This window comes from Melitaea cinxia, chromosome 26 (assembly GCF_905220565.1).
Source record: "Melitaea cinxia chromosome 26, ilMelCinx1.1, whole genome shotgun sequence".
Lineage (NCBI taxonomy): Eukaryota > Metazoa > Arthropoda > Insecta > Lepidoptera > Nymphalidae > Melitaea > Melitaea cinxia.
In genome coordinates, this window is record NC_059419.1 from 10211078 (window position 1) to 10227041 (window position 15964).

The window sequence follows — 15964 nt, forward strand, 5'->3', positions numbered from 1 at the left end:
ACTAAGCACTGTCCCGAATTTAGGGGAAGGGGCGAACTGGGGCAACCATAACATATTTGTGACTTCTTTAATAAAATTTAACCTAAACGTTTGAGAGGACTGCTAGAGGGCTTTATAGAGAAGTTTCTGCCCCAGTTAAAAAAAAAAATCGTTATTCCGGGGCTAAATAACAATTTATAGCTATTAAAAAAAATAATAGTCGTTTAAAACCTAGACATCATGACTAATTGATACCAATATTAAAAATAAAATATATTTACAATATAAATACATATTACTTCTATAAATAATTATTGCCCACAGATCTTGTGATATTCGTAGTTAATATTAATAAATAGTTTAAATGAGACTGTCGAGGTTAGAGGATGTAACATGTAGCTCATTTTTTAATAGATTTCCAACTACCTGTATTATCACCAAGATAAGCAAAATTACGAGAGAAAAAAAATAGGAAATTAGTAGAAAAGGCGGCCTCATAACACACATATTTTTACGATGTACTCAATACCACAAATGCTTTTAGTAATGTTGTACTGCCAGAAAACTCCGTCCTAAACTTCTACCGCCCCTTTTTTTCTCCAGTAAAAATACTACGGGTATTTATTTGCTTTTAAAAAATCGCCCCTTTTACCGATATAATTAAGGGGCTTAAATATTCTTAGTTATTATTTTAATTTTCGACATTTCTTCGCAACTACTGTTCAAGTTTTAAAATGAAAGTCTCATAAACAATGCATCGTTTGAAAAATAAAATTATATTCTCCTAAAGGTGAAAAGAAATTTATTCCACAATGTTATACCACTGATAATATGCAGATTATATGTGATCTTGTCTAACCTCCCTAAAACATTTTAGATATAAATAAATAATTATATTGCTGTTTATTTTTTTAACATTACTTTGAACTATTTGCATTGGCAGTGATTATTATTGTTAATTTAATTTTATGTACGACTAAATTGCATTCGAGTATTATCTGTACTCAAGCACTAACTATGAGAAAATTTCTTAAAATTTTGGAAGATTTTAAGGTTTCATTTATCTATTAATTTCAGCATTCACGCTGTATATCAACGAATGTTTCAAATAGAGGTACTGATATATTCTGATGATCATTTTTGAGACCACTTGCTCTGTCCTGTTCGTTGATAAAGAGCGGATCCTTGATATTGAAATTGGGGTCAGGTATTCCTTTAATTTTTGCCTCTCTCTCATCTGCAGCTCTTTCTATAGTGATAAGTTTTCGTTTCGTCTGAGCCTTGATCTCCGCCCTTGACATTTTGAGGTGCTTTAGTTTGTAGTGTACTTTTACATAGGACTGCGTCTTGAACGTTTGCCCGCATTCATTGCACGGATACGTTTCGCCGGAGTGACCTTTGATGTGACGCGTTAGGACCTGCTGGTTCTGTAAGAAACAATTTGAATAATATGAAATAATATTACAAAACAGAGGAGAATTTTTGTTTCTCTAAATATAATGGGCCAATTCCATTTGTTGAAAGCTGATAGGTTGAAATAAATTAATAATAACAATGAGATTTATTCGAATAAATGACAAAATTATGCCTATAACGCGCATGTGCCGGTTTACGAAACGTGTTAAGTGTGTAGTGTATTATAGAACGTAGTGTGTGATGCATAGTGAGCAGTGCCTAGTGTGTCATGTGCGGTGAGTAGTGTATAGTGTGTAGCAGTGTGTTTTGTATAGTGCGTGGTGTGTGGTGGGTAGTGAGCGGTGTGTAGTGCGCAGTGTGTAGTGTGTAGTGCGCAGTGTGCAGTGCGCAGTGTGTAGTGTGTAGTGAGCAGTGTGTAGTGAGCAGTGTGTAGTGAGCAGTGTGTAGTGCGCAGTGTGTAGTGCGCAGTGTGTGGTGCGCAGTGTGTAGTGCGCAGTGTGTGGTGCGCAGTGTGTGGTGTGTAGTGCGCAGTGTGTAGTGCGCAGTGTGTGGTGTGTGTGGCACGTACCGCGAACATCTTCCCGCACAGCGGGCAGGTCTTGTCCCGCGGCGGCGTGATGCGCAGGTGCACGGCGCCCGCGTGCTGCCGTAGTGTAGTGGGTAGTGCGCAGTGTGTAGTGCGCAGTGTGTGGTGTGTGTGGCACGTACCGCGAACATCTTCCCGCACAGCGGGCAGGTCTTGTCCCGCGGCGGCGTGATGCGCAGGTGCACGGCGCCCGCGTGCTGCCGTAGTGTAGTGTGTAGTGCGCAGTGTGTAGTGCGCAGTGTGTGGTGTGTGTGGCACGTACCGCGAACATCTTCCCGCACAGCGGGCAGGTCTTGTCCCGCGGCGGCGTGATGCGCAGGTGCACGGCGCCCGCGTGCTGCCGTAGTGTAGTGTGTAGTGCGCAGTGTGTAGTGCGCAGTGTGTGGTGTGTGTGGCACGTACCGCGAACATCTTCCCGCACAGCGGGCAGGTCTTGTCCCGCGGCGGCGTGATGCGCAGGTGCACGGCGCCCGCGTGCTGCCGTAGTGTAGTGTGTAGTGCGCAGTGTGTAGTGCGCAGTGTGTAGTGCGCAGTGTGTGGTGTGTGTGGCACGTACCGCGAACATCTTCCCGCACAGCGGGCAGGTCTTGTCCCGCGGCGGCGTGATGCGCAGGTGCACGGCGCCCGCGTGCTGCCGTAGTGTAGTGTGTAGTGCGCAGTGTGTAGTGCGCAGTGTGTAGTGCGCAGTGTGTGGTGTGTGTGGCACGTACCGCGAACATCTTCCCGCACAGCGGGCAGGTCTTGTCCCGCGGCGGCGTGATGCGCAGGTGCACGGCGCCCGCGTGCTGCCGTAGTGTAGTGTGTAGTGCGCAGTGTGTAGTGCGCAGTGTGTAGTGCGCAGTGTGTGGTGTGTGTGGCACGTACCGCGAACATCTTCCCGCACAGCGGGCAGGTCTTGTCCCGCGGCGGCGTGATGCGCAGGTGCACGGCGCCCGCGTGCTGCCGCAGTCGCGCCGGCGTGCGGAACACCCGCCCGCAGCCGCACGCGTGCTTCCTTTGCTGTAGGTGGGACCACTCGATGTGCGACCGCACTTCCGCCTTCGTGAAGTACCACTTCTTGCAGTAATCGCATTGGAACCTGACACGAGAAAAATGAGCGTTACTGTAGGGAGAAAGGAAGGAAGGAGGAAAGAAGGTAGGACGCAGGATGAAAAGTAAGTTAGGAGGCTTTAGAAACAACAGAAACGTGACGTACTTCCGCTTGCGGTCTCCGTGCATGCGCTGTGTGTGTCGCGCCAGCATCGCACGCGTCGTCAGAACGCGACCGCACTGCTCGCATGTTGTATTCGCACCCGATCTGGATTATGACGTAATACAAAAATAATTATTTTGCCTTATGAACAAATTAAATCAGGCACTTTAAAAGATAGACGAAAAGTTAAGTTACACTACGTTAAGTTTTCGCTAACTTATTTTTTTTGGGCATTCGGCAAAGTTGCTAGCATCTAGATGGAATCTGGAAAATAATCGACTAGTACCCGAGAAAATGGAGAAATTGATCGAGAGATTACCACTTTGTTCGGAATTCACTGGGATGGAATGTACATGTACAGTGTTTTAAGATGGTGAGCTAAAAAAAAATTGGCAAAATTGGCAGCGGTTTTCGGTAGTGGCCGTTTCGTTTCGTTGATGGTAGTGGTATAATAAGACCACCAAAAATCGTCTGTGAAACTTTTACCCCAATTTATAACCAAATTTCGGGAATTAGTTATCTGATTAAATATTTAAAACTTAAGCAACGTGATACAAATTTCCAGACAAAATTAAAATTGTAGGTTGTTGTATTGGTTTGGGCGTTCTATGAAAAATAAATACATGTGAAATGCCATAAGAGCCGCTCGGAAGGAAAGACCTTATGATGATTATGAGCAACCTTAAGAAAGTTATTTTGCATAGGGCCTACAAATTATTTCAGTCCATTTTTTTGTGTAACATGGTCTAATTTAAAAAAAAACAATATCAATACACCGATTAACCAAAATACTATTTAACGATAGCTACTTCTTTTCCTCGTCTCCCAGTTATGTTTCAAATTCTATTTCGAAAAAAAAAAATTAACTTTTGAGGACATCCAAAGTTTTCATAAATCTTTCAAAGAAGTGAACTGTTGACCATCTCAACCATGCTTTATCTGTTGAAAACAACCACTAATTCGAAAGAGCCATATCGAATAAATGCTGCAGGAAATATAGGATCTTCCACATAAACGTCTTAAAATAATATTTTACTAATGGGGCAACATGAGTCCAAACACTATTATGCAAGAAAATAACGTTATTTTCTCTTTCCTTGTATATGGTTACCTTCAACACATAGATATTTGGTTTTGGAGTTGATAAAAATGATTGACCACGATTATAGAAATATTCACTATTAATTTTTTGCCAGAATCAAATGCGAAAACTTTTCTTTTCAAACGGTTGTTCAGAAATGAAAAATCGCCTTTCTACGACTCTCAGCTGCAGTTCATACGGCACTCAATTGCCTAGCTTTTAAATAATTCCTATTTATTTCAAACATAATAAAACTGTTTATTTTATAGCTCCTAGTTATTGTTCAAACTTCGCGCTTTTCGTCTTCGAAATTTTTAGACAGCCAAGGCAATAATTTTCTTCAACAATGCGCGACGTTCGTTTAGCATTCTTTTTAATATTTAGTAAAATTATTACTATTTTACAAAGCCCTAAAAAACCCATTGTTAGCGCCGAGCTGTGCACATAAGTCACAGCTCACGGCGCGCTCCACGCGTCGCGCTGCGCAGTGCCCTGCGCGGTGCGGCCTACGTCATGCGGGGCGGGGAACCGCGCCGGCGACGCTGCGCGCCCCGCGGATCTCCGCAGTCGCCCGATAACAACCAAAGCGGCAGGACGCTATCACTGTGAGCCGTGACTCAAGATCGCAGAGCGATAAGACGCCGCAGCGTGCTCCGATCGAAGACAAATATATTTAAAATATATTATAGTTAAAAACAAAAGGACTCCAGACTTATTTCCCGCATCCCCGCTCGTACATTTCTGGTCCTTCGAGCCGGATGAAATTGAAGATACAAACGAAAAAGGATCGCGGCCACGTGTCTAGAAAATTCCAAGAAGAGAGGAACTAGGAAGACGACCACACCTACACCACCGTCACATCAGGGAATTAGCGTAGACCTGAGGGAGTAGCGTTATTGTGAGATCGTTTCAATTTTATTCCCATTCCATCAACTTCTGGATCTTTATATGTCCATGCATACATGCATCCATGCATGATTTATAATTTATTCTTAAAACATAATATTATTTTTCATTATTACATTATTCTTAGAAAAGGTATTCACGTGTACAAATAATTACTTGTCCCGATCATTTAGGTACCTATTCTCAGATTCAGATTAGATAAAAGAATTTAAACAGGCATTTTGTGCAAGTGCAGTGTTCATAGTATTAATTTAACATCAAATTCATCTTTTTCTTAGATAAAAACCACACAGTCGTGCGCGGCGCGGCGCGGCGGCGGCCTTGACACGGATAAAACTTGAAAATTATTACTAACTGTGGAATACTTTCGAACCGTGTCCGTTATAATTGTCAGGACAACATTTCTGAAAAACATTCAATGTATGCAATAAATACTTACCCAGAGATGGACTGTGCCGCGTACGTTCGACCCGTGAAGTTGTTATTGAGGCTGCCGTCTTCATTGCTGAAATTAGCACTTATCTTATTCAAGGACATATAGAGGTTATACCAAAACCACTAGAAATATCAAAATTATATTATAATTTTAGTATATTAATTGTGTTTTTATTTAACTTAAGTTATTTTCTAATAATTAAATCTGAATTATATTTTATTTGGATAGCTTACAGCTTATAATAACTATAACTAATATAAAATAGAAATAAAAAAAGCCAATAACTAGCTACCATATATTGAAATATTAATTTACATCTGATTAGATTCTTATACAATTCTATTTCATGGTCTCTTTTTTCCATATAGGAGAAGGATCGAAGCTTAATCCACCACGCTGCGCTTCTGCGGGTTGGCAGATACCTATCTAGATATATTCCCTACTATGAGTAACGATCGCTATCAGATATCTATGTAAACAACTGAGGACGACTGCTTGTTATGATCTCCGAGGCACGGTGGGGAGACCCACAAGGACTTTCAACCAGACCGGACGGTAATCTTTGTGCAAATACAAATATCTATCACGAGCGGGAATCGGACCCACAATCGTCGGTGTGTGAGCACAAGGCGCACACACCGACGCACCTCACTATATACTCACAGCGGATTCTTCGAATGATGCTGTCTGTAATGTACCCTCAGAACTTCTATGTTTTTAAATGTTCTAGAACAGTGCTTGCAGACGGCTGGCTTGCGGTCCTCGTGTGTTTGTAAGTGCCTGATGAGATACGCCTTGTTCTTGAACTCGCGTCCGCAGTGCGAACATATCGCCTTCCTGTCGACGTTCTTGCGTACTTCCTCGTTGTGGGTCCTGGGATTTGGGTTTTTATTTAGCTAATTATATTTTAGTAAGTTAGGAGATAGGCACAACAGGAAATGTCCTGCTTAACATCTGGAAAAATCACGCTCAAAGTTTTCCGCTTTATTCAAACAGCCCGTTTGGGGAAGGACTTCAACCTATCAGAAGAACACAGCTAAATAATACTGCTCTTAAAGTGTGTTGTATTTCAGTGGTGAGTAAGGTAGCCAGAGCTCCTAGGGTGGGGCAGGAAAAGTCAGAAACGCGCTCAAAATCTGGACCAGGATGAAAGCTGGATAGACAGGCTTCTATAGGGTTACCATACAAAAGAAACGCGTAAAATTTTAGTAGACTATCGTTAGAGGATATTGCACTAGAAAAGCAGCTGAAGCTATAGATTAAATTGACTAAATTGACGTTTTTCATAGCAAGTTTCGTTTAAAGAAAATTTCCTTCATCCCGTTTCCGTCCCCCATCTGGAAAACACCACAGGCCGTAAGTCACTTACCTGACATGACAGCGGAACCAACCACGCTCATAGAACACTCGCTTGCAAACTGGGCACTCCAGGTGTAGTGGACGCGTGTGCATTTGTTCTACATGCCGCTTCAGATACTGCGGCCGTCTGCGGGCAAAACTTGATTCTAAAGATCCATTACTGATCATACATTGTGGGTATTTGGGCATACAAAAATATTTTGTGATGTTCCGGTGTAAGAAGCTAAAGTTTAGGTAGGCTGGTTAGTTTTCTAAAGAATATGCTGAGAATGCTGACTCTTCAAAAATAGTTTTTTAATCACCAAGTTCGGTTTTAGATTTCACTAACATTAAGATCAAATTGAAATCGTTAAAATGTCGTAATTAAAAGTGGTCTACACTTGTATAAACACAGTAACAGGTCCAGTTCTGTATATTGACGATATACCGGGTGTATTTAGAACGCTTGAAAAGATTTAAACCTAATAATATACTATTTATATACTATACAGGGTTACTTGTAAAACACCAGCATCCTTGCAGAACAAGATAGCTAACATCATAAGTAACAATTTTTGTTCTACGACTTTTGACATAACTCGATATATTAATTAAAAATTAATTTTTAAGCTTTTATTTTTCATTCATTATCGAAAAGTCGAAGCAACGCTCGTGCGCGCTTGCACTGCTAATAATAGTAATAAATAACACTTAATCTGCCCGATAATTCTTCTCAGATCAGATCAGACAACAATCGATGTAATTGAAGTCGATTTTTTTCGTTTGCGAGCAAATACAATTATTTAGTATGCTTTGAAAGAGCATGTTATAAACGTATAAAAAATAGCAAACGTAAATCAGCCTTTACTAGAAGTCGGCATTAGGCAAGGCGGCACCACTCCAACACCAAAAAGGCTTATTGAGCGAAAAAAAACCGCCATAAAGAAAGTCGACAACGCGTTGTGTTCGTTTGCATAATTTGTGTGTTGTGTGTTCTGTTTTACATGTGGGTAAAGCTTTAGATTAGGAAAAACCGAATTTCGGGATCGTGGGGGTAAAGGGGAGGGGCGCTACCCCTGGTATCACTGTCACACTTCGAAACCCCGTGGTTATGGAGACAGCCATGGTTAAAGTTTTGAGGTTAGAAGAAGAATTTCGCAGCTTTCACACGTTATTTTCACATTTCACAAGCGTTTTTTCACATTTCACATGCTATTTTCAGATTTCACGCGTAATTTTCACGTTTCATAAGTTATTTTCAAACAGGAGTACGTAAAAACGATCTCGACTCCAAGATCAACAAACGATATAACTTTCGTTACTCATGCTCCGTTCCGTAGTTTTCAAATGTTATTTTCACATTTCGCACATGATTTTTTAACATTTCACACGTTAATTTAACGTTTTCACACTGTTTTTTAACAAACAACAACTGATGTTTAACAACTGAGAGATAGATGTTTTAATAAAAAATGACAAGCCACTTATCGTTTCTAAAGCAATGTAAGCATAAATTCACTGTTTTTGTTTAAATAACTATAAAGGCAAAGGTCTAACCATACCATACAGCCATGTTTCATGTTATGTTTTTTACTTAAATTTATTTTATTTTTATTTATTTATTGTTATATAGGAAACATACTTAATATTTTAGTTCATTTTATATGGCAATAAATAAATTTAAAAAAAATATATAGTGAAGTGAAAAACATGACATGAGTAACAAAAAATTACCCTAATCTATCTGACTTCAAAAAGGGGCCGTTTATAGGCATAATTCCGTTACAAAAAAAAACCCTTACCTATCTAATTTAAAAATTACACCGTTTGTAGACATAGTTTTGTTACTAAAAAAAAATAACCCTAACCTATCTAATTGTATCGTTTGTTAAAAAACCGTGTGAAGACAATAACTTAACGTCTGAAATGTTAATATCAAGTGCGAAATATGAATATAACATGTAAAGGCTACGGAACTAAGCATGGTTACCGCAAGTTGTATCGCTTAGCCAACGATAATCGACTAAAGCGACATTTCGCACCGGAGACGCAAGCGCGCGAGTACAGCGGTGCGGGAGTACGTTGACCTCGCGCCGGCGAACTCTGTCAGCTGGTGGCGCGCATGTACTTGTAGTTTTCAACACATTGCCGATTTTTTCAAAACACGATTATTTAAAAGCATTATCTTCAAATTTGTTTCATTATTGTTCCCAAACCAGATTATACCAAAAATTAATGAAAGGAGGCAAAAAAAATCCTTTCCCGTTTTTTTTTTCACTTGTATCATGTCACGTCATGCCAACACTATCATACCTCTTCGTTTTTTCAAGCGTTCCAAATACACCCGGTATTGTGTACGCGATTGTGAGTGAATGTGCCACAGTCGTGCCCGTGTGTGCACGCGTGCGCTCGTGCGTGTACGTACTTGAAGGCGCGGCCGCAGTGGCGGCACACGAAGGCGCGGCCCACGTGCTCGCTCATGACGTGCGCGGCGACCGTGTCCTTGTCGCGCAGGCGCAGCGCGCACAGCGAGCAGCGGTAGCGGCGGTAGTGGCGCAGGCGGTGCCGGTACAGCACGGGCGCCGTGCGCATGCGCGCCGTGCAGATGTCGCACGCGTGCGCCCCGCTCTCCTGTAACGCGTGCCGCTCGTGGGTATGTGCCACTGGGTATCACGTCACTACCGGACATTTTTGGTCTATTTTTTTTTTCGTGACACCACGAAAAAGATATACGAATGAATTTTTACCCCCATGTGTTATTTAATTCTAATTACGTATAGCTTTCGTTTTTGTTGGGTTTTCTTAGCCGATAGATGGCGTTGTGAGTTAAGAGCTCCAACACTACACATTACAATGTCCATTTTAAACCATTTTATTTCCAAAAATAATCCTTAATAAAAAAAATTGGGTTCTGAAAAAATCGTCCGATAACAGCGTATGCACGGGTATAATTTACAATGAGAACAGAACACAGAGTAATACAAAGAACAGTAGACAAAGTAGCTCGTATATTAAGGAAAATAAAAGGACTAGGAATTTTTTTGACAGGATCCCCATTTGAGTTTATTTATTTGTATTTTGGAAAAAAACATTACATTATCACATAAAATAAGAAGGAACAACAAAATAGCGCATGTACCAATCAAGTTACGAAGATACATTAATAGGCTCTGACAACGGGAGGTAGAATGAGGAATAGTCGGACCTGTTTCTCTTCAATTAATTAACTGCAATATATGCGATTGGAAATAATATAATAGTTGAATTCGATGGTAAAAAGGACTAATGAATTAAAATCTTTTTACTATCTGATTACTGTCATCGGTCAACTAGCGTCATTCACATCTGGTGAAACAGGCCCTAAGACAACAAAAATTAAACATACAATATGAATAAAATTAAGTGATTCAAAAATTAAAACGAATCACGACATATAAAACCATTTTGAGGCATATTTAGTTTTAGTTAAGGGCAAATCGTAGAGAGGAGTTTTACTTTTAAAAATTTTAGGGACATTAAAGTTTAAACAACTCAAAAGGTAAGGGCTGTCAGGAACATTATTCACTAACTTAATTTTTTTTTAATGACTGCAGTTAGCAGCTTAACACCTTATATTAGATTATTATTATTTGAAATCCAACTTACAGGAGAATGTATCTTCATATGCATGTGGTAGGCGTCTTCGATGACAAAACCCAACGCGCATGGTTCACATGTATAATTCATATGCTTTCGACTATTGAAAAGTTCATGGTGTTCCAGGAGACGTTCTGCTTCATCGATGGTCACTATTTCTATGTGTCTCGTTATGTCATCAGAGTATGTTTGTTCTGTACCTAAAAAGCCATACAATATTACTTGTACTGTAGCAACTGTGATAATTTTACTGCTGGGTAAGACCAAGGCTACTTCTTGTAATGCTGTATTCTTATATATAAAATTCTCGTGTCACAATGTTAGTTACCATACTCCTCTGAAAAAGGGGGGACCGATTTTTATGAAATTTCGTATGTATATCGGGTAGGTCTGAGAAACGGCCAACATCTATTTTTCATACCCCTAAGTTACAAGGGATTAAGAGGGTTAATAACATATATGGCAAAATAACGTTTGCGGGGTCTGCTAGTTATTGTATATAGGCGCATATGCATAAGAAGTTTAGAAGTAGAAGTAGAATTAGCAATAAGAAGCTCAAGTTAAACTTACTTTTCGGTTTACCCCTAAAGGTTGGTTTGACAAACGATTCCTTTTTCTGAAATGTAACAAAAAAAAAAATTTATATACTTTTTGTGTAGACTTTGACTTAGTGTAATAGACTTTTCTGTTTAAGCGGAAGAAGATACAAGTACAGTAACTGTAATTAATTTTTTGTCTCTTATTTCACAGTTTATATACATTTATGTACACAGATCTACACCAATTTAAGTTTTTATATTGAATATTTTTATAATAATTAGCTAAAAATACCTTTTTCTTGGTTTTCGAAGGTAAATATTCATCATCGGAATTTTCGTCTCGTTTTACTTTCGAGGTAGACAATTTCTTTGCACCTGAAATAAACGCCTTTTAAATCATTTATTAAATCTAATAGGTATAATAATAAAAAAAAAAAGCTAAAATATATAGGTTGTTTGTAGGTGCCAATTGTGAAAGTTCTTTTATCATTGGATGGCTACATACATATATGTTACATCTAACTTGCTGCTGCTGATTACCTTATATATAAAAATGAATCGTAAACTGTGTTAGTAAGCATATAACTCAACAACGCCTGGACCAATTTTACCAATTCTTTTTTTGTCCGTTTTTAAAAGTCCAAGGATGGTTTTTACGGCGAGAAAAATTCGAATAATTTCCGTGAAAACCCTAAAAACAGCCCTTTTTCTCCCCATACAAACGTTGTCTAACTAAAATGTAGAGTCAATTTGAACATTATTGCTATTCAATAAAGTTCATGTTAAATAATATATTAGGACGCATTTTAAGTAAGTTATTATTGATTAAATTGATCTTATTCGTAGACCATATTTTAATTTAATTTACATAAAGTAAAAATGGTATTAACTAGCTATTTCACATTACTTATTATATTGTTGCGGGGGCGTTATCAATGGAAAATTCCCGTTTTTAAACTATCGACTCCAAATTTGGTACGAATCTCCTATATGTGATGTAGAAATTATCGATTAGCGGATTTTAGGATAACTCATGCTCAATAAGGATTACGGGAGTGGGCGTTAACAATGAAATTTTTTAATATATGTAACTCCGAAACTACTGAACTTTTATCAAATTTTTTAAGCATCTGTAATTTGGTCCAATTTGGGAGATAGGGTAGTTTTTATCTCAATTGGACCCAATAGGTGGCGCTCCTATTGGTATGTAACTCCGAAACTCCTGAACCAATTTTTATCAAATTTTGTACGCATCTATAATTTATTCTAACTAGGGAGATAGGGTAGTTTTTATCTCAATCGGACCTGGTAGGTGACGCAGCTATCAGTATGTAATTCCGAAACTACTGAACCAATTTTTATCAAATTTTGTAAGCATCTGTAATTTTGTCTAACTTGGAATATATGGTAGTTTTTATCTCAATTGGACCCGGTAGGTGGCGCTGCTATCGGTATGTAAGCTATAGAATTTGATAGTTGTTTTCCGGGCAGGACAACGTCTGCCGGGTCCGCTAGTTGTAAATAAAAGACATAAAAAGTATAAATATATTTTGTAATATTTAAATCCCAGTAAACACATGACATAAATTTATGTAAATCAGATATCAATGTAACAAGGTTCCACAACCACCTTGGAACTTAAGAAGCCGACCGATGGCGGGATAACCATCCAACTGCTGGCTTTGAAATACACAGGCCGAAGACGGGCAGCAGCGTCTTCGGTGCGACAAAGCCAGTACTGCAGTCACCAACCCGCCTGCCCAGCGTGGTGACTATGGGCAAAACACATGAGTTCACGTTATTTTTGGCGTCAACTTGTGGAGGCCTATGTCCAGCAGTGGACTGTATAGGCTGTAATGATGATGAGATATCAATGTGACATATAACACTAATTTTATATTATACTAGCTTTTACCTGCGGCTTCGCTCGCATTGAATTTTGTTTAATAAAAAGTATCCTATGCTACTTTTAACACCCCCAAGAATATGCGTACAGTTTCATGATGATCGGTTGAGTAGTTTTCGCGTAAAAGTGTAACAAACAAACTTACATTCACATTTATAATATTAGTAGGGATTGATATCACATTCACAATGATATAGTGAGCTCACGAAGGCGTTGTATGATGATTATGCTTGAACTGATTTTATGTAGCTAACATTTGTTTTGGCCATACAGACGTTTGCCGTGGTCTGGGTGTTTGTGCAGTCTTTATGGGTTTCCCCACCGTGTCTCAGATAGCACGTTAAGCCGTCGGTCCCGGTTGTTATCATGTACACTTGATAGCGATCGTTAGTCATAGTAAGGAATATAATATAATATATGTATATATTATTTCAACCCGCCAACGCGCATTAGAGCACATTTTTTAAAATCATTATTTATACACTTCCTAACCGCTTTTCTATGCCCTGTCCTATACCCGAAGGTCTGGAAAAAATCTTTCTTTTGGCGATAAGACCACCTTTGTACATCTTCCTCTAATTGTACTATTTTTCTTGATATCATTTAATGGCGTGCAATAAATATTATTATTATTATTATTATTACCAAAAATTTAGTTTTTTAATTTAGGTAAATTAATTCAGATTTAATTTAGATATTAACTAAGATTTTTTAATTTATTTATTGAACAATTGTTTAAAGAACAGTTATACACGTCACGTAATCGTACAGCCAGTGATTAGCTCGTTCATTTTGATTTGTCGTTTAAAAATCCATCTACATTATAATACATTATTACATATTTACAGCTAAAGCACAGTCGATTTTTTTGTGATGATTTATATCATAACATAGACAAAAGATAGGCGCATGTATATTTTAACTAAGGCAGGGCACAGTAGGAAATTTTCTGCTCAAAATATGGAGCAGCCCAACTGCAAATATAAGAAAATTTATTTTAATCATTTGAAATTAAACTTTTTTTTAAGATATTTAGTATGCAAAAAAAATATATTTAATAATATATAATTCGTACCTTGTAATTAAGCCCACGCAAATTATAAATTTTTATTTATATAGAAATAAGAAAGTATCTTCAACGGTCACACTTTCGTGATCAAGCCATTGAGATAACGGTGATGAAATTTAATATAGACAGTTTGTTGATGGAAAGAAGGTCCCAGATATATGGTCATGTATATGATAGATTAGCTGCGTCGCGCGGTTTCACTCGCAAAATTTGCGATTCCGTGGGAATGTCGGCATAAAAGATAGCCGATGTGTTATTCTAGATCTCCAGCTACCTACGTACTAAGTTTTATTAAAGTCAGTTCTATAGTTTTTGCCTGAAAGGGTAACAAACAAACATACATACACACTCATACTATACATACATACATCCTCACAAACTATCACATTTATAATAATAGTAAGATTAATTAATATTACAATTAAGCCTGTAACATCTCAGTGCTAGGTATGGACCTTTTTCTCCATATAAAAGGGGCTCCATATAAAATGGCTAAATAGCCATAAATCAGCCGATTGTTCTTCACAGTCTGTCTTTAAATGTGTTTAATGTTTAAAATGTAGTTGTGGTGTACAATGAAGTATAAATAAATATGATTAAATATATATTACACTCTGACTCGGTGTGCGAATCAATCCCTAGTTAGAATAGAAAGGCCAATGGATATAAAAAGGATATATAGAAACTAGATTTTTTTTTTCTAATACACAAACACGGTTATCTCTTCCTATGGTTAGCAGCTTAATGCTCGTGTTATAGATAACAGCCGACTGATATAGATTAATATATTTTTTTCTTTTGATTAAGATACATAGAAATAATATATATATAAATAAATGCAAATATTAAAACCAGACTCAGGCGGGAATCGAACCCGTGAACCCATCAGAACAGAAAGCAGGGCCACTGAAAATGCGCCAACAGCTAATCTAAATTTCAATTTTATTTCTAGGGAATGCTAATTAATACATGATACTCACCTGTATTACTGTAATGATCATTGCTATAACAAGAAGGATCAAGTTTCATTACCATTTTTTCTGGTAATATTTCTTCCGGAACCGTTTCACTCTTCTCAAAAATACCTTCATCATGATCTATAGGTTCCACTTTAATACTTAAATTCTCTGGCATTTCCTGTTTAATAACTACGAAATTATCTGGAAGATTTTCTTCTGTAAACTGTTCATTTTTTAGACTTAAATCATATCCTGTTTCGTATGATTTATCTTCCGGTTCTTGTTTTATTTGTAAATTCCAAGGCAATTGATTATCCATCTTTTGATTTTGTTTTTTTTTTTTAAATGATAATAATAAAAAATAATTAAAAACTATTAATTTTCATTCTGAAATTCACTATAACTTATCACTTAAAATGGTTTTCAATTAATTTATTTGAATTAAAAAAAAAAACAATAATTTTTTCACGCTTTTTTAAGCACAGTACCGTTTCTTCTTTTTTTATATATATATCGCATAGAATTAGTACTATTAAAGAGTTCCTCGTTTTATCGTCGCCCACTAAGTACCGTTTTGTAACAAATTATCAGTAGGCCATGATGTATGTATGGCTTCTGGCGAATTTCTACGAAACACTTTTAATCTGCTTTCAGTGGATATTATCACATTAGTAATAATTTAACACTTAACTATGTATGTCTGTTAAAATTTTAAAATTATTTGTTTACTAATGTATAAAATAAGATCATCTTTATTATATTGTAACAAATTCGCCGATAGACCAATAATCCAAAATCAGGCGACTGTCTGATTGACTGATATGACACTATAAAGAGTGATGTTGCTAGTTAAAAGAAACCTTTTTTATTTCTTTGTTGTATAATGTATTTGCCTTTTTATATAGAAAAAAATTGTTATTG

General features: G+C 37.7%; 1 protein-coding gene across 1 annotated transcript; it reads right to left on the reverse strand.

Annotated features, from left to right (window-relative positions):
* Positions 1 to 813: 813 nt before the first annotated feature.
* LOC123666472 (zinc finger protein 41-like) lies at positions 814 to 15871 on the reverse strand. The gene is given in 12 exon segments (XM_045600563.1): positions 814 to 1406; positions 2846 to 3059; positions 3177 to 3278; positions 5114 to 5133; positions 5498 to 5524; positions 6256 to 6469; positions 6966 to 7082; positions 9360 to 9565; positions 10580 to 10770; positions 11141 to 11186; positions 11402 to 11484; positions 15065 to 15871. Coding segments are annotated over 12 exon segments (1872 nt in total). The 5' UTR covers positions 15363 to 15871; the 3' UTR covers positions 814 to 1052.
* Between the last annotated feature and the right edge of the window lie 93 nt (positions 15872 to 15964).